The sequence below is a fragment of the Bos grunniens genome, chromosome 3 (assembly GCF_055505025.1).
Source record: "Bos grunniens cultivar Pamir isolate PY7600 chromosome 3, Bosgru_T2T1.0, whole genome shotgun sequence".
In the NCBI taxonomy this organism is placed as follows: Eukaryota; Metazoa; Chordata; class Mammalia; order Artiodactyla; family Bovidae; genus Bos; species Bos grunniens.
In genome coordinates, this window is record NC_141167.1 from 1004896 (window position 1) to 1022223 (window position 17328).

Below are 17328 nucleotides of genomic sequence, written 5' to 3' on the forward strand. Positions count from 1 at the left end.
CAGCTGGAATCAAGATTGCTGGGAGAAATATCAATAACCTCAGATATGCAGATGACACCACACTTATGGCAGAAAGTGAAGAGGAACTGAAAAGCCTCTTGATGAGAGGAGGGTGAAAAAATTGGCTTAAAACTCAGCATTCAGAAAACTAAGATCATGGCATCTGGTCCCATCACTTCATGGCAAATAGAAGGGGAAACAGTGGAAAAAGTGACAGACTTTATTTTTGGGGCTCCAAAATCACTGCAGATGGTGACTGTAGCCATGAAATTAAAAGACGCTTGCTCCGTGGAAGAAAAGTTATGAACAACCTAGACAGCATATTAAAAAGCAGAGACATTACTTTACCAACAAAGGTCTGTCTAGTCAAGGCTATGGTTTTTCCAGAGTCATGTATGGATGTGAGAGTTGAAATATAAAGAAAGTTGGATTGTTCCTTTTGAATTGTGGTGTTGGAGAAGACTCTTGAGAATCCCTTGCACTACAAGGAGATCCAAAGGAGTCTAACCAGGAGATCAGTCTTGGGTGTTCATTGGAAGGACTGATGTTGAAGCTAAAACTTCAATACTTGGCCATCTGATGTGAAGAACTAACTCATTGGAAAAGACCCCGATCCTGGGAAAGATTGAAGGCAGGAGGAGAAGGGGACGACAGAGGACGAGATGGTTAGATGGCATCACGAACTCAACGGACATGAGTTTGGATAAACTCCGGGAGTTGGCGATAGACAGGGAGGCCTGGTGTGCTGGAGTCCATGGGGTCGCAGAGTCGGACACAACTGAGCGACTGAACTGAACGGAACAGATCACATAAAATTTACCATCCTAACTGTACATTTCAGCAGCGTGAAATACATTCTCATGGTTATGCAGCCCATCTCCAGATGTCTTTTCATCTTCCCAGACTGAAGCTCCGTCGCCTTTAAACACCCTTTCCCCCTACACTCATGCTTCGCCTTTCTGTCGATGAATCTGGCCACTCTGGGGACCTCATACAAGTGGAATCAAACCGCGTTTGTCCCTCTGGGTCTGCCTTCTGTCACGCAGTGCCACGTCGTCAAGGTCCACCCAGGCCGACCTGTGTCAAAAGCGCCTTCCTTTTTCAGACTTAGTAACATTCCAAGACACTTCCAGGCCCGGACGCCGCGGGAGTGAGGCCTGCAGGACCGGGCGGGAACCCGGGGCCAGGTCCGCCCAGGTGCGGACGGGCGGCGGGAGGGCGAAGCGGCTCCACCCGCGGCCGCCCCGCCCCGGCGCCGCCTGGCCCCGCCCTGCCCCGTGGCCTGCCGGGAGACGTAGGCCCGCGCCTCTCAGGAAGCCGGACTCCGAGTCCCAGCGCGCCCCGCGGCGCGCTTGCGGGCCTCCACTGCGCTCCAGCCCGTGGCCTGCCGGGATTTGCAGTCCGCCGCCCGCGAGCGCCCCGGCGCGGGGCGAGCGAGGGACTCGCTGTCCCAGAAAGCCCCGTGCTGGGCCGCGACGCCGCGTGCCCTCGCCGCCGCCGCCGCCGGGCTTTCTCCGGCCGCCACCGCCACTGCCGCTGCTTCGCGAGCTGAGGGCCTAGGCGTCCACGGGCGAGTGGAGGCTGCGGGTGGGAGCCCTCGCGGGCACCGCGGAGCGGGCCGGGGGAGGCCGGGATGGAGCCCCCCGGAGGTGGGCGCGCCGCCGGGCTGGCCCGCGCCTGGGCCGGTTGGGGAGGGGGCCGGGCGGCGCGGCCGTGGGGCGGGGCCGGGGGTGAGGCGGGGCGAGGCGCCCGGGGGGCGGGTAGGGGCGGCCCTGGCCGGGGTCCGGGGTCTGAGGACGGGTGGGGGCCGGGGAGGTGTGCGCGGCGTCGGGGAGCCGGGTGTCGGGGGGCTCCCCGGGGAGGCCTGAGGCAGGGTCGGGCGCGGAGGGTGCGCGGCGGAAGCCCTTCGGGGGACCCTTCTGACTCCAGCTGGTCCCCAGATGGTTGGAGGAGGGGGCTGCCGCCGGGCCCCGGGGGACGGGGAGCCCCGCGTACCCGGAACAGGGCCCCGAGCAGGTCTGCTCTCCCTCCAGTTGACTGAAGCGGCCTGAAGCGGGTTCCAGAGCCTCCAGGCAGGATCTCGGGGCCTCCCGGGGGCGCGGCGGATGGTCTGAGGGCCGTGCAGACATGGCTCACCTCAGGGGATTTGCCAACCAGGTAAGGGTGGGCGTCTGGGCGGTGCGCGGGTGTGCCCGCTGCCTGGGACGGAGCGCCGGCTGCAGAGTTCGAGAAAGGCCGTTTCACCAAGGACTGTCTTTTGAAAAGTGGTCCGGGGGTCTCAGAAGAGCAGCACCTCTTAGGGCGCGTGTGGAGGAGGGGTGGAGGCCCCTGATCCGCAGCCCTGGGCAAAGCGGGAGCAGTCGCCAGGTGCTCAGACTCGGTGGGTGCAGGGCTGACTGGGGTCCGCCCGCTGGCAGCGTCCTGTGGGGCAGGAGTCCCCCAGCCTGTCAAAGCGTAGCCTCAGTGCAGGGTCAGCCGGAGGTGTGCAGAGACCGATGCTGGCACAGGGCTGGGCCGCGGGAACTGGGTCTGTGCACCTGGAGGGCCGCGGAAGGTCAGGGTACACAAGCACCTCGCCTGGCGGGACAGGGGCCTCGTCAGCCCTGGCCAGGCCTGAGGGGGACGAGGCGGCTGGGCGTGTCCGTGTGCAGGGAAGGCAGAGGACACGCCTGTGCATTTCTCTTGCTGGGTGCACAGGGCTGCCACTGGGCTGTCGGGGGCCTGCCTGGGAGACGCCCACTGTTTTTTGGCTGGTTGGTTCTCGAAATTACCAACCCCACAGCACTTTGAGGGGTCTGGCTCTGTGCAGTAACTGCCTGAGTCCAGGGGACCCTCCGCAGCATGCCCTGGGGCTGATGGCTGCAGTTAGGAGGGTCAGGGCAGCCGCCATCAGGGCTTGGGGGCCACACTGCCCCCCCCTTTCTGTTACTGCAAGGCAGGTGTGAGTGGAAGCTGCTGGGAAGCAAACGCCCCAGCTGGTGCGGAGGTCCTTTGTCTTAGCTGTTGGGTTTTGCTCTTCTTAACTGGTCAGCTCTGGTGCGGTTTAGGCTGAGGGCTGTGAGGTGGTGGGAGTGCCTCTCGAAGAGAATTGAGCCCCAAGGCTCGCTCCCGTCAGCCCAGTTTGGGAGGACTGGGAGCCTGGGAGGAACAGGAAGTGTGTGTCCTCGCGGGGGAGGAGGAGCTGGAGACCAGTCGGCTCTAGACGCCTGGGCTCTTCGGAGAACCCCAGGGCGCCGCGCCCATGCTGCACGTGGGCCGCTGCCCAGGCCGCTGGGCTCACGCTCCCCTTGGACACCTGCGTCTTCCAAGTCCCTCGACTAAGATGCTGGGAGAGAAGTCTGGCTCGAAGTCAAGGGCTGTAGGAATGGCTCCCGTGTGCGGACGTGGAGCTGTGAGCGGCCCCTCACCTGGGTGCTGGTAGTGCTCGCAGCGGGGCCTGGGTGGCTGCGTCTTGGCCGGGGATGGAGCGGGGCTCAGAGGAGCTGAGGAAGGGACCCCAGAGGAAGGAAGCCCCTTTTGTCCTTTCAGGGGTGGAGACACTTGGTCTTTGTCAGTGACAGGAAGCCTGACAGGACGTTGTTTTCCTTGAGATGGTTGTCACCGTGGCCCTGCGAGGCGGTCCCTGTGTGCATGGGGCGGTGGCCTGCTCCCCGCGGGGGAGCCTTGGGCGTTGGGCCCCCGCCGGGCTGTGACTCCTGCCCAGGCCTGTGCGGCTGTGGAAGCACCCTATGCAGGTGACTGCCACCTGTCGTGGGGTGCATGGGGGCCGCTGGCCAGCCCTCACTTGGGGGCTTGATGCTAGCGGCGGGCGTGTTGCTAAGTGGATGTGCAGGCGGGTGAGCGGTGACCGCAGACCCAGCCGCCCCAGGGCAGGTTCAGAGCACGGCGGTCTGGGCTGAGCGAGCAGCCCAAGTGGCTGTCCAGACTCGGGGTCTTGGAAGGGCCGCCACAACCCGGCCCTGGGCCCTGTCTCTCCGCTCCCCCGCGGGGCTGCAAGCAGGCTGTCCCGGGATGCGCCGTGGTGGCTTCTGTCCATTCAGGTGCCCGGCCTGCAGCCATGGGGACCTGAAGAGACCGAGAGCTGGGCCAGGCTCCCTGCTCCCCTGCCGGGCCTGGCCTCTGGTTAGGGGTCTGCCCTGTGCCCCACTTCGAGGCTGTGGAGAGCTGGGCGCCCCCCCTGGGGCGTTTCTGGTCAGGACACTGAGGGACCGGACCGACTCTGGCCCAGCCTGGGGGCAGGGGGTGTCACTGGCAGAGGCCCGAGGGTGGGAAGGGAAGGCCGAGGGAGCGCCGGGGGAGACAACAGTGCCCTTTAGTGCTGACAGGCCTGCCCGCCCCGCGTCTGCCCTGAGGCCACCTCGGAGGGAGAGGAGCCTGTCTTTGGAGCACAGGCTGGACCGGAGGTGTGCTCGCGGCTGAGACAGCGTGGGCTCGGGCAGCGCCGAGGGGGCACAGGAGGACGAGGGCGACAGGGGGTAGCTTCCTGGGCTCCCTGGCCCGGGTCTCTCTGGAGGCTGCTGCCTGTGCCCTCTCCCGCTCGCCTGGCACTCTGAGGTTGGGTGAGCTCTTCCCTGCTGGTGACAGCCCTGGGAAGGCAGCTCTTGGCCGTTTCAGGTTGACATGTCTTCTCGGTCTGGAGCCAGTGGGCCCCGAATTGTGCCCTGCCCTGGGGGAGGCCTGTGCCCCTGGACTCTGCTCAGAGCCTGTGAGCGGCCGCCCTGGTCTGGCCCCCTCAGCGCCAGGGCACTCACATGGACGGGTGGGTATGGTGCCATTGGGGTGCCCAGGTGCCCTCAGGGCGGTGCTGCGGTCTGGAGGGAGCTGTGTCTGTTGGACTTGGGGCCCAGTGCGCTTGGGAGACCCTCTCTGCCCCTGTGTGGACCAGATGCCAGGCTCCCCGCCAGCCTACCAGCACCACTGGGGTCCTGGGTCTCTAGCGCCTGCAGTAGGGGTGCAAGGTGACCTCGGCACCCAGGGGGCCACGCAGGTAGGGGTGAGGGATGCTCCACTGTCCTCCACGCAGCCCCACGCTGAGCTGTCTCAGGCCTGGACACTGAGGGTCAAGGTCGAAAGCCAGATTGCTCCGTGGACGCCCCTGTGCTGCCGTGTCCTGGCACTGAACCTGTCTGAGGCTCCGCACCTTGTCGGGTGGGTCTGTGCTCCAGTCTGAGGCCCAGGTCGGGAGGGTGGTTTTCTGTCCATTTGAACGTCCAGGAGAGCGTGGGTTTCCAGCTCCGTGCTGGGGTGAGGGCGTCACTGTCTTGAGGACTCTCTGAAAGGGGTGTGGCTTCCAGGTGCGCAGGGAGAACTCAATACCTGTTATGTTTTTTTCCTTTGATGAATAGGCTTCACTTTTTAGAGCAGTTTTTGGTTTAGAAAGCTGAGTGAGAGAGCTCTTTGCACCCCGCAAGCCTTCCCTGGAGTTGGTTATGACTGCTGGCCCAGCATGGTCAGGCTGTTGCCCACGAAGCCAGCGGCCTGCGAGGCTGGCCCCGTGTGCTCACAGCGTCGCCCAGCGCCGTTGTCCAACTCCTTGTCCAACTCCCAGATCCCCGTGCTCCAACTCCTTGTTCCTCCTGACGCATGACTTGCCTCCCCGGGTCCTCCCCACGCCTGGGCTGTGGGCTTGGAGGGGTGAGCTGCATGGCCCATCTGCCTTCCTTGTGGCCCTGGTTTCTTGGCAAGAGCCTCGGCCTCTCAGTTCTCTCTGGGGACGTTTGCCCCTGTGTGGAGGTAACTTTAGGTTTTCTGAATAAAAAGGGACATAAGAAGCGTGGAAAGGATCAGGGGGGCTCCCTGGCCATCCGTCCCTGACCAGGCTGCTCGCCCACATCCCCAGCACTCGCGAGTGGACCCCGAGGAGCTTTTCACCAAGCTGGACCGCATCGGCAAGGGCTCCTTCGGGGAGGTGTACAAGGGCATCGACAACCGCACTAAGGAGGTGGTGGCCATCAAGATCATAGACCTCGAGGAGGCGGAGGACGAGATCGAGGACATCCAGCAGGAGATCACCGTGCTCAGCCAGTGCGACAGCCCCTACATCACGCGCTACTTCGGCTCCTACCTGAAGGTGCCGCGGCCGGGCGGGGGCTCTGGCCCCCCCGAGACGGGCACCCCGCCCTCACAGAGGGGGCTGTGAAGCCCCCTGTGGCCAGAGTGGGGACGGGGCTGGCGGGCCCTGTCTGCTCAGGAGACCTGGCTGAGTCTGCCCTCCATGGGCCTGGTCTGCAGGGCAGGGGTCCCCACAGGAGGACCCATGGACTAGGCCCCCAGGGGTCGACCGTGCCCAGGGCCAAGGGCCCGGCCTTGTCCTGAGGGGAGCCCCCGGGGTGGCAGGGCATGAGCAGGCAGCGGCCGGCTCTGGAGTGGCCCGTCTGTGCCCCTACTGGGGCAGGGTGGGCCCCCTGGAGCCAGAGCCCTTCCCAGGGGCTTTGGACAGTGGGCTCGGCCTGTCTGCAGGGTCTGTGCAGGGGTGTGGCGGGGGAGGGGGGAGCCAGGCGTGCTGCCGCCACTGCTCCCAGTGGGCATCCTAGCTGAGTCAGTGCAGCTGGGCGCGTGTTGGGGCCCTACGCTGCCTGCTGCCACGTGCTGACATGCTTCTCTGCCCCAGAGCACGAAGCTGTGGATCATCATGGAGTACCTGGGTGGCGGCTCTGCCTTGGACCTGGTGAGCTGGGGCCCCGGTGAGCTGGGGGACCCTGAGGGCTGGGGGGCCCAGGGGGCTGGGCAACCCGGTGGGCAGGGCCAGACTGAAGAAGTTGTCTGGGGGTTGCCTTGAACCCTGGGTTCCTGTGGCCTCCCTTCCTTCCCTATCTTGGTGATTGGTTGTTCCTCAGGACCCAGCTGGTGCTGAGGGGTCCGGGTCCTCTGCTGGCCTGTGGGGAGGAGGTTAGGCCCCCAGCAGGAGGCTCCGGAGTATGGCCAGCTCCCCCACAGCCATCTGAAACTTTAATTTCAAAAGTGGGTGAAGAGGGCTTCCCTGGTGGTCCAGTGGCTAAGACTCCACGCTTCTAGTGGCCTGGGTTCAACCCCTGGTCCGGGAACTAGATCCCACGTGTTGCAACCAAGAGTTCACATGGTGTAACCGAGACCTGTGCAGTCAAAGCACAGTGGGTGAAGAAATAGGAGGCTCCCACATCCAGGGGGCCCCCGGCGCCGAGGCGGGCGTGCTCAGGGTCAGTGCTGGGTCTGGGGTGGTGGGGAGGGGGCGTTTGGCTTCGTGGGGAGGCCTGAGGCCCTGCTGGCCCCTTGTCTGTAGCTGAAGCCGGGCCCCCTGGAGGAGACCTACATTGCCACCATCCTGCGGGAGATCCTGAAGGGCCTGGATTACCTGCACTCGGAGCGCAAGATCCACCGGGACATCAAAGGTGCCTCAGGGCACATGGTGGCCTGGGCGTGGGGCCAGCTGTGCCCAGTGCTTACCGCAGCCCCAGAGACCTGGCAGTCCCGCTGTTCCCAGCGCAGTGTCCTTGTACACGGCAGAGCCGACTCTGCACGTAGGGTGGGGGGCCCCTGCTTAGCCTGTGAACGTGAGGGGTGAGAGCGGCCGTGCTGGTGGACGTGAGTGGCCAGGCCAGCCTGCAGGGGCGTGACTGGCAGAGCAAGGGAAGTCAAGGTCCCCCTGCCTGTTGAGCGACCTGGTGGGGAGAGTGGTTCCTGTGCGCAGGGTCTTCAGTGGTGGTGGCTGCTGGGGGCGCTGGGGCCGGCTGAGGGCGCGTGTGCGTGGGGCCCACGGGCACCCGCCAGCAGTGTGCATGGCCTTGGGGCTGAGGGCGGACCTCCCTGGGAGACTGGCTGGAGGCTGGGGGGCACTTCCTCGGGCGGCGCAGAGGGTGACGCCCGCGGTCCTGTGTCGCAGCCGCCAACGTGCTGCTCTCGGAGCAGGGCGATGTGAAGCTGGCAGACTTCGGGGTGGCAGGGCAGCTGACAGACACGCAGATCAAGAGGAACACTTTCGTGGGCACCCCCTTCTGGATGGCGCCCGAGGTCATCAAGCAGTCGGCCTATGACTTCAAGGTGGGCCGGGTGGGGGGTGGCATGCGGGTGCCATGCGGGCGCGGGGGCCGTGGGGCTCGGGCGGCCTGCGCTGCAGCAGCTCCGTGGCTCTCTGTCCAGGCTGATATCTGGTCGCTGGGGATCACAGCCATCGAGCTGGCCAAGGGCGAGCCCCCCAACTCCGACCTGCACCCCATGCGCGTCCTGTTCCTGATCCCCAAGAACAGCCCGCCCACGCTTGAGGGCCACCACAGCAAGCCCTTCAAGGAGTTTGTGGAGGCCTGCCTCAACAAGGACCCCCGATTTGTAAGCACCTGCCCCAGCTCACGAGTGGTGAGGAGGCCTGCGTGGCTGAGTGTAGCTGGGGCCCCTGGAACTGGGCCCCAGAGGACAGCAGGGGTGTATGTGTGTGTGCGTGTGTGTGCACACATGCGTGCATGGAGGGGCATGCTGTCTGTCTGTAGTGGGAGCTCAGAGGTGACAGGGCTGGAGGCCCCTCCGCTGTGCCAGGGCAGGCTCCTCTGTGACCCCGGCCCAGGCCAGGAGGGTCTGGAGGGAGGCCCTTCCGCTGGGGAGGACAGTGTGCAGCCACCCAGCCTCCTGGGCGCCCCTGCTACCTGGGGTTCCCTGACCAGGCTCCCAGCGAGGGCAGCGATGCTGAGGCCCGGCTCAGCCCAGGCCTCCTTGCTCCGAGCGCCAGGGGTTCCCCAGGCAGCGCTCGGCTGCCGGCGCCTGGTGACCCGTGTCGTCCCCGGCAGCGGCCCACCGCCAAGGAGCTCCTGAAGCACAAGTTCATCACGCGCTACACCAAGAAGACCTCCTTCCTCACCGAGCTCATCGACCGCTACAAGCGCTGGAGGTCGGAGGGCCACGGCGAGGAGTCCAGCTCCGAGGACTCCGACATGTAGGGCCTGCTCTTCCCACGGGGCTGAGGCGGGCTCTCCGGGGCAGGGGTCGGCCTCTGGGGCCATGAACCAGTGAACCTCGGGGCCTTCCTGACCCCCAGGCCCCGTGTGACTTCCCACCGTCCCCTTCAGAGATGGAGACCCCGAGGATGGAGAGCAGGGGCCCATCTGGACGTTCCCCCCAACCATCCGGCCGAGCCCGCACGGCAAGCTGCACAAGGGGACGGCCCTGCACGGCCCCCAGAAGGTTGGCCTGGCCCCGGGCGCGCTGCAGGGAGCGGGCTGTGGGGGCACCTCCTGGGCATGCCCGGTCCCCTAGGGTGGCTCTTCAGGAGACCAGAACTGGGCAGGCGGGGGCTCGCAGCTGCCCGTGCCCCACTGCCTCTGCCCTGCTCACCTCCGCACTCTCTGCGTTTGTAGTCGGCAGAGCCTGTCAAGAGGCAGCCGAGGTCGCAGTGCCTGTCCACGCTGGTCCGGCCCGTCTTTGGAGAGGTGAGGGCCTAGCTGGCACAGCACAGGGTGTCTGGGTCCCTCAGGGCTCGTGAGGTTCGCCCCTTGGACCCAGCGTTTTGAGCGGAAGGACGAGATGGCTGGGATCTCATGACCCTCGAGATCGTGAGCCAGACCCTCGAGATCTGGGGCCCCAGGGGGGCTTTGAATATGAGCTGCTGTCCTGGGACTTTTTACCTTGACCCACAGACACGGGGTGATCCTCAGTCTAGAGAGAGCCTGGGAGATTTTTGTCTGGGCATCAGGCCCTGGACAGGGAGCCCTTAAGGGCCACTCCCCAGTGGTCACGTGACCCAGCGTCTGTGTCACTTGCTCAAGGGCAGTCGGTAGCATCCCCAGGAGTGAGTCACCAGCAGTGGGCTGTGGCCGGGTTCACACCCAGGGTGACGCTGGCTCTGGAGCCCGGGAGCAGGGGTGGATGTTGAGAGGAGGCAGCGGAGCCACGCCAAGGGAGGTGGGGGTGGGCAGGCTCCCACCCTGGGCGCGCAGTGCCCGGGCGGGGAAGGGGACCGGTTGGGGTGGGGGAGTTGGCAGGGGTGGGCTGTCCATGGGCATGTGGGGTCCTGGGGCTGGCACTTTTGGGGTGTGAGGTGGGTGGCAGGCGTGGCCACACCCTGGCTGGCTGGGCCCCCTTTGGGTTCCAGTTCTGTGGGCTGGCCTGTCAGGCTGCTGGGTGGGTGTCCAGGGAGGTATGTGCCCCTCGCCCCTTTGTTCTGTGTGCTGGGCGAGCAGGCTGACCCGTCTCCAGCCCCGCGGCCAGGCTGTCTCCTCCTGGGGCCTCCACAGCCAAGGGGTGCGAGTGGGCCCCTAGTCCCAGCGGCCAGGCTGGCAGGACTGGCCAGGCCGCTCACGCGCATCTGGGCTGTGGGCTTCCGGGACCGGGGTCGGGAGAAGGCTTGTGGTTGGAGGAGCGGGGCCCGGGGGGCAGGGCCAGCTGGGAGGCCCCCGCCAGTCCTGGGAGCCCCTGTTCGGCACTGGGAGGGGGGGCCTGGGGCAGCGCTGCCTCCTGCTGCGAGTCCCAGGTCGGGTGGGGTGGGGAGGCGCCCCCTTGGCCTCCAGTCAGGCGCCTGGGGGTGTCTGTGCAGCTCAAAGAGAAGCACAAGCAGAGCGGCGGGGGCGTGGGGGCGCTGGAGGAGCTGGAGAACGCCTTCAGCCTGGCTGAGGAGTCCTGCCCCGGCATCTCGGACAAGCTGATGGCCCACCTGGTGGAGCGGGTGCAGAGGTGAGGGCCTGGGGGCGGCGGGCTGCTGTGGGTCCTCCTCGCTGGGTGGGGCTCGGCTCTGCAGGTCCTGAGCCCCCGGCCTGGCCCGCACCCAGGGTGGGGCAGTGACCCGGCCTCTGGTCTGCAGGTTTTCCCACAGCAGAAACCACCTGACCTCGACCCGCTGAAGCCGTCTCACCCGGGAGGAGGGTCTCCGTCTGGAGCCGTGTGGTTGGGACTGTGCTGACCAGGGCCCTGTGCCATCCTGGCCTCGCCCCGCGGGCCGCGCCTCCGCCCCGCAGAGGGCTGTCCCCTCCCATGTCCCCTCCCGGCTGGGCCGAGGCCGCAGAGGTGGCAGGCTTGGTCTCCTTGAGGCTGGGCTGGCCCCTGGGGCTCCGCTCGCTGCCAGAGGAGGGGCAGGGACACGCGCAGGGCAGACCTTCCGCCTCCCGCCTGGCCCGCCCGCCCTTGGAGGCCATAGATTCGCCCTGTGCTGTTGGAGCAGGTACTGTGTCTTCTCATAAGTACTCGTGTCAGCCAGATTGTTGTTTTTTTAAGAAAATGAAACTTCCTTGCTTCCCTAGGTATTCTGAGGTTAAGGTGTTAGTTTTCATAGCATCTTGAGAGGCTCCTGCCACTTTCAATAAAGACCTGAACTGAGACGTGCTGGTGGTGGGCGGGGTGCTCAGGCTCCCGTGTCCTCCTCACCCAAGGTGAGCGCGTGTGGCCGCTGGCTGGAGAGCGGGCGGGGGGAGGCAGCACATGGGACCAGGGGAAACCCTTTATTCTCAGCCACTCGGTACGTCAGCACCATACACTCCTTGGGATGATAAATTAGTGGGGCTTGCTGTCCACTTTGCAGAAGTGTGGGCTGGGGGGCACCAGAGAGGCTTCTGTGCCTGGACCGCCCACATCACCCAGCCTGACGGGAGGTCCGGCCTGGGAGGAGGAGGGCAGGTGGGTGAGGGCGGGGCAGCGCCAGCCTTGCCCGCGCAGAGTGGGCCTGCTTTCCCTGCACGCTCTCCCGGCGCCCCGCAGAGCCCAGGTACGGGCTGTGTCCCAGGGCAGCACTCTGCCGGGTGTCGCTGGAGGCCCACCTGCCACCAGTCTCCTGGGGGACGAGCAGTTGTGGGGTGCGTGCTGGCCTTGCTTGCTCGGCTGTCTGCATCTGGGCAGGGTGGGCCTCAGGCCTCCTCTTCAGGGGTCCCGGCCCTCCCAGCTGAGGCGCTGGCTCTCTCTATCACCTCCATCCACCTGAGAGGAGGTGCAGAGGTCAGAGCACCCCACCAACTGCTCACCTGGGAGGCAGGGTGTGCTCCAGCCCTCAGATTGGCAGGCTTGTGCCCCAACACCTTCCTAAGAACGACCCCAAGTCAAGAGGGAAGGGCGCCTTAAGCCCCAGCAGCAGCGCTCGGCAGCCCCTGCAGACCCAGGGAACGCGCGGCCGGCGCCTCTGCAGTTACCTCCGGAACATGTACTTGCTCTCAGCCCGGAAGAAGTAGACGTGGGACTTGAACTGGAGCTTGAAGACGTGCTCCTTATGGATGCCGTCCGTGTCCCTGGGCAGGCTCACACTGTAGCCCAGCAGCGGGAGGCTGGCCAGGGGGTGGTCGTCCTGGAAGGTGGCAGGGCGTGCTCAGTCAGCAGGCGCCCAGCCCCGCCCACCCAGAGGCGGGTTCTGTGAGGCCACAGCGCCCACAGGCGGAGCCCCCGCCTACCTGATGAGTTTTGTAGAAGAACAAGCAGAAATTGGTGAAGACCACCCAGAGCTTCTGCCAGCCACTGCTGTTCTTGAATTTTCTCAGCAGATATCCAGAAAGCTGGTTCTGAAAAGAAATGTCTGTGGACGTGTGTCCCAGGACCACCGGCCCCAGAGGGCCGCCCTCCTGGTTCCGTCCCGCAGGGTTGCCCCCAGGCTTCCCTGTGCTCTGCGGGGTGGTCAGGGCTTTAATGGTCCCAGCGCCTCCGGTGGCCCTGCCACTGTCATAAGTGTCCAGCGGGCGGGGAGAGGGTGGACGAGTGCGGCGCTCCTTGTCCCCAGTGTCCCGTGACAGACGCGGGGATCGGCCGAGGCTTCCGGATGAGGGCTGAGGCTCCACGGGACAGGCCCACAGTGGTGTCTGCCCGGCAGGCTGGGGGCGTGGGGCCTGCGTGCCCTTCTGCGGTGCCCCTCGCGCTGCCTGCTGGCGCCCCATCCCTCTCTGGGCATTGCGAGCATGGCCCCCAGGCCTGAGCCCATGGATGGCACAGGCAGCTCCTCAGGCCGGGGCCCTGCACCTCTGACCCTGGGGCTGGCACAGATGGCAGAGGGGCACCCAGGTCCCCTCCTGTCCAGTGGGTCCCCGCGAGCTGGCCCGCTGCGTGCTCACTCCCCAGCCTGGCCCCCGTCTGTTCTGGGGGTGCGCCCACGGGCCTGGCAAGCCAGGCTGCATGCTGAGGGGCGCAGCAGCCAGCTGGGTGCTGCCGCAGGGAGGGATTAGAGGAGGGGCGCCCGCGCTCAGCCGCACCTCGACAGCTGCGCTGTGGTCGGCCCTGGACACGCTGCTCTGGCGGCACCAGCACACGTGCGCGGCGGTGCTGGCGCGGTGCCGGCCCGTTCCCGCCACGGAGCCCCGGGCCCCGCCAGCCTCGTCCTCGGACTCTGGCTCCAGGGAGGCCTCGTTGGGGGACCCTGGGGAGAGGCCAGCCCTGGCTGAGGACACGGGAACCCTTGCCATGCGCTGCCCTGCCAGGTCGCCCACGCCCGCCACCCCCCAAACGTGCCCCATGGAAGGAGGGCGTGCGGGCGTAGTGGGTGGGCTGGCCAGGCGACCCCCAGCCCCACCCCCAGAAAGCCTCCTCGGTGTCCAGGGGTTCGGCTAGCACTCACCGCGGGGCAGGGGGCACAGCACGCGGGCCGGGGGCACCAGGGCGCTGCCAGTCTTGGCCGCGTCGATGGCCGCGTTCAGGTCGTGCAGCCACTTGGCCTTCTCCAGCCGGGTGCTGTGGGCAGGTCTCAGGCTCAGCCGCTGGGCAGGGCCCCCTCCCGCGGTGGGGCAGGGAGTTGGGGCGCCTGCCCCACCCAGGCATCCTGTGCTGCGGGCCCTGAGGGCTGGCAGGGCTGCTGACGGCCCAGCCTGACCCACCGTGCTGGCTGGGGCTGGCCCACATTGTGGTATGTTCTTGAATCACGAGATTTTAAGGCTCTGGTACTGTGGTGCGGAAATGGGTGCCTGGAGCCTGGGTCACAGTTAAGCCGCCAAGGTCTCCTGGTGGGAGGCGAGTGCCCCGTCTTCTGACGCCAGCCAGGACCCCACAGGGTGCGGCAGGACCCAGGCCCTCCTCTGGGAGGCGTGGGGCTGGGCACAGCTCAGTGCCGATCCCCATGGAGGGCCCGCACAGGCCATCGGGAGCCTGGGTCTCCTTCCTGGGGATGTGACCTGGGGCAGGGAAACGTCCACTGGTCCTGCGCTGTGGCCCAGGTGGCCTCTTGCTGCCCAGCCTGCGGTGCCAGGCAGTCCTGGGGATGGTCTCAGCAGCCACACGCTCCCACTGAGGGTGAAGCTGCTCCCCTAAAGCAGTGTTCACCGGGCCGTGTGTCCTGGTGACTGTGACATGCAGGGCACAGGGACCCACAAGCAGACGGGAAGGACGGCCCTCACCTGGCCGCCACCACGATGGTCTTCTGAGCCGCGTAGATGGTGAAACAGTGTGGCACAGACCACTCACTCTCCTGATCCTCCACCTGCGGGCGGAGAGGGGGGTCTGGACCAGGAGCGGGGCTGGCGGGACCCGAGCTTGCAGCTGGACACGGGTGTGCACCAGGCCCCCGCTGACTCTACCAGAGGCTACAGGGGGCACCGGGATGCCCACGGTGGGGCCCTGCCACCCAGGTGGACGACCTGAGGGCCACAGGCACCCAACTACTCACCGGTGGGTCCAGCACTATCAGCTGAAAATCAAGCACAGGAAGAGACGGTGAGCGTTTTGTTGAAAAGAGAGTCGGACAATTCATGATACAAAGTGGTACCAAAACCTAACAAAGACTCAAAGAAAAACCACACAGACTAACCGTGATGATAAGGGATTAAATAACTCCAGAAAAAAGTATTCCCTAATTGGACCTAAAGGCAGAGACAAGACATCATTCTATACCAAGCCAGGTGCTTCCAGAAATGCAGGACGGTTTGACGCAGGAAGCTGACTGAGAATCCACTGTGTCACAGAGACGGGGAAGAGTGGCTGTCCCCAGTGCTGGAGCCTCTGCCCAAGCCCTGCGCGGCTGATGGGACCTCGCGGAGACCAGCAGAGGGCGCTGTGCCGACAGGGAGAGACTCCACCGGCCAGGCCGCCAGCCTTCCCTCCAGTCAGGCGTGAGCGCGGTGTCTGTCCCCAGGACTAGCTGGTTACAGGTGACCGCCCCCCACCCCCACACACACGGGACGCCAACCAGGGTGCCCCACGCGGGATTTGCAGGTCAGAACCTAACACGAGCAGCGGCAGGCAGCAGGACAGCGTTTATCAGGATGGCATCTCCTCTCAGTTAAATATGGTTAATACAGTTCAACAGAAACCTCAGTTGTGTTCCTTGAAGGAATTCATCCAAATGATTCCAAAGTTGGCTTAGAAGAATTAGACGCTTGAGACTAGCAAAGAGCTTTTTAAAAGGACAGATACAAGAAGGAACTTGCCGATGCGGTGACTAACCAGTAATGAGAAGAGTGTAGACAGATGCGAGGACAGAGAGAAATGGAGCAGAACCTCCAGAAAGAACCCAAGTATAAAGACAGCAATGTTTTATATGATCAAGGCAGCCTTGGGGTCAGTGAAAAAATGAAGGACTCAACAAATAATGGGAAAGCTGACTACAAAAAGAAAATGTTACTTCTCAATCTAAAACAACAAATTTTAGGCAGATTAGTTAGAAAAATAAAACACTTCAGTGTACCAGGAAAGAAGCTGGCAACACAATCTTGGTGTGGGAAAGACTCTGAGCCCGTGGCAAGGACAGAAACCCCAGAGGAAAAGATGGACAGACAGCCTGACTGCAAACAGCGACCTTCACTCCTTCAACAAGTAGGGCCTCCGTGCCACGTGCGGTTCCAGGAACAAGACAAACACGATCTCTCTGGATGGAGTTTAAATTCTCTGAGGTAAAACCAAACTGAAGACAGAGTGAAAGGAATGACTGACCTGGCGAGCACCCGAGGCCTGGAAGGGTTTAGAAACGCTCCACACTTGGAAGGTGGGGCGATGCCCAGGGCTGGGGCAGAGGCACCTGGTAGGAAGGTTACCCAGCCAGCTGCTTCTGCAGCCGCGGAGCATTAACGGTCAAGAGTGGCCCTGGCTCACACAATTTATCTCGAGGATGTAACTAAGGATCTGTAGAAAGACAGAAACGGTGGTGCTGTTTCTCATCCTGAAAATCTAGACATTACAAGGTGTCCAGTGCAGGGAACTTGTTAAATGAGCTGGGTCCTGGCTCCCTGGTCAGTGCTCAGGACTCCGGAGCCAGTGGTGAAAGCAGAGGCTGTTGAGATGAGCTGCGGAGCAGAGCCAGCACCAGTCACAGCCTGCGGCGCACACTCCCAGGTGACGGCCAGAGGCCCACAGAACTCCCTGCCGGGTAGCCCAGCAAGCAGTGACTTCCACTCAGCAGTTTCAACTTTTTTCTATAATGAAGACGTTTTATACTTTTATATTTCACTTTTATACTTCAGAAGAGGGGCTGTGCTTCTAGGGATGGCGGGTGAGGTCATTGGAACTGACCCCTTCATGCTGAGAATTGGAAAAGCTGAACAAATGTCAGAGGTTCTAGCACTGTCTGGAAGGAGGTGTGTGCCTGGCACGCAGAGGGTGGCAAGAAGGGCCAGATGCCATGAGGGAGAGCATGGTGGAGGACAGAGCACACACCTGGGGACCTGGACCGACACAGGAGCCCACCCACCTCCCACAGCGGATGGGGCCTGGCGGGGCTGCAGCGAGAGGGGCTCGCTGCCCGACAGCACGTTCTCACGGCAGAAGCCTGAACTCGGCTGCCCACGTTTGCTGGTCCCAGGGTGGGTTCCAGGTTGGAGGGAGGTTCACACGGTAGGGAGTCAGTGTCTGCGGGGGTTTCTCACCACAAAAACCAGTGATCGCAGAGAGGACAGACTGCGTCATGCCAGGACGAGGCACCTTGCTCGTCAGACAGCGTCCACGCCCCATGCTGCCCTGTGACGGCGGGCATGCGGCGTGGACGCAGCACGTGGTGCAGCCCAGGCCCGTGACAGCACTGGGCGTGGGGCCTGTGCCTCGTCACCTGGCCGCGTGCAGGACTCGTGGGCGGCCACTCGGAGCGGCCCCGAGCCCAGTGCTGGCCTCGGCCCCCCCTTTCCACCCATCCAGGTGGTGGCATCTGTGTCACCACCTTAACATTGTGTCTGTGAAATAGCAAGTTATGGCGCCACAAGGAACCAAAATGGTCCGTTTGAGAGAAAAGATTTATGAATAAAATCAAGGAAGTAAAGCATGCAGCATCTTAGGGATGAGAGGTTTAGCTTTCTCCCTTAGACGCGGTGTCAGCCCCATCCCTCCAGCCGCGCTGTGGCCCCAGCGCCCGGCCCAGGCTTTCCATGGGCTTTCCGGCCAAAGGGCAGGACTCCTTGGGATTGGCAGGTGGAGTGCTGGAGGACCAGGCCTGGTCCTGCGGGTGCTGGTGGGCGTGATGGGGTGCGGCCATGGATGCCCCGAGGACAG

The 17328-nt window shown here is 64.2% G+C and overlaps 2 protein-coding genes across 26 annotated transcripts in view; one reads left to right on the forward strand and one right to left on the reverse strand.

Moving 5' to 3' along the window:
• The first annotated feature begins 1505 nt into the window (after positions 1–1505).
• STK25 (serine/threonine kinase 25) lies at positions 1506–11273 on the forward strand. 12 transcript variants are annotated; one of them, XR_015154414.1, is made up of 13 exons: positions 1506–1649; positions 2034–2157; positions 5024–5148; positions 5840–6070; positions 6611–6667; positions 7259–7367; positions 7859–8016; positions 8116–8301; positions 8754–8899; positions 9002–9147; positions 9321–9392; positions 10496–10632; positions 10760–11273. XR_015154414.1 is itself a non-coding variant. In XM_086374449.1 (13 exons), the coding sequence occupies exons 5-13, from the start codon at positions 6632–6634 to the stop codon at positions 10797–10799; spliced, it is 999 nt and encodes a 332-aa protein (XP_086230575.1). In that variant the 5' UTR covers positions 1506–1649; positions 2034–2157; positions 5024–5148; positions 5840–6070; positions 6611–6631; the 3' UTR covers positions 10800–11273. The 12 variants fall into 12 exon arrangements, 8 of the variants coding, with proteins under 8 accessions (XP_086230575.1, XP_086230597.1, XP_086230605.1 ...); XM_086374449.1 differs by having other exon boundaries at positions 9033–9147; XM_086374471.1 differs by having other exon boundaries at positions 1506–1587; positions 9033–9147.
• Positions 11274–11374: 101 nt separating this feature from the next.
• Positions 11375–17328, reverse strand: part of FARP2 (FERM, ARH/RhoGEF and pleckstrin domain protein 2) — a 98437-nt gene continuing 92483 nt past the window's right edge. For 5 of the 14 annotated variants that reach the window (XM_086374337.1, XM_086374290.1, XM_086374301.1 and 2 more), the window contains 7 exons: positions 14522–14542; positions 14253–14335; positions 13481–13593; positions 13119–13282; positions 12330–12437; positions 12075–12226; positions 11375–11865 (listed from right to left, as the gene is read on the reverse strand). In XM_086374337.1, coding sequence (XP_086230463.1) covers positions 11796–11865; positions 12075–12226; positions 12330–12437; positions 13119–13282; positions 13481–13593; positions 14253–14335; positions 14522–14542 — 711 coding nt within the window. In that variant the 3' untranslated portion in view covers positions 11375–11795. Of the gene's footprint in view, positions 11866–12074; positions 12227–12329; positions 12438–13118; positions 13283–13480; positions 13594–14252; positions 14336–14521; positions 14543–15248; positions 16804–17328 lie in introns of those variants that run through there. The other 9 variants (XM_086374347.1, XM_086374317.1, XM_086374325.1 and 6 more) reach the window with 7 other exon arrangements.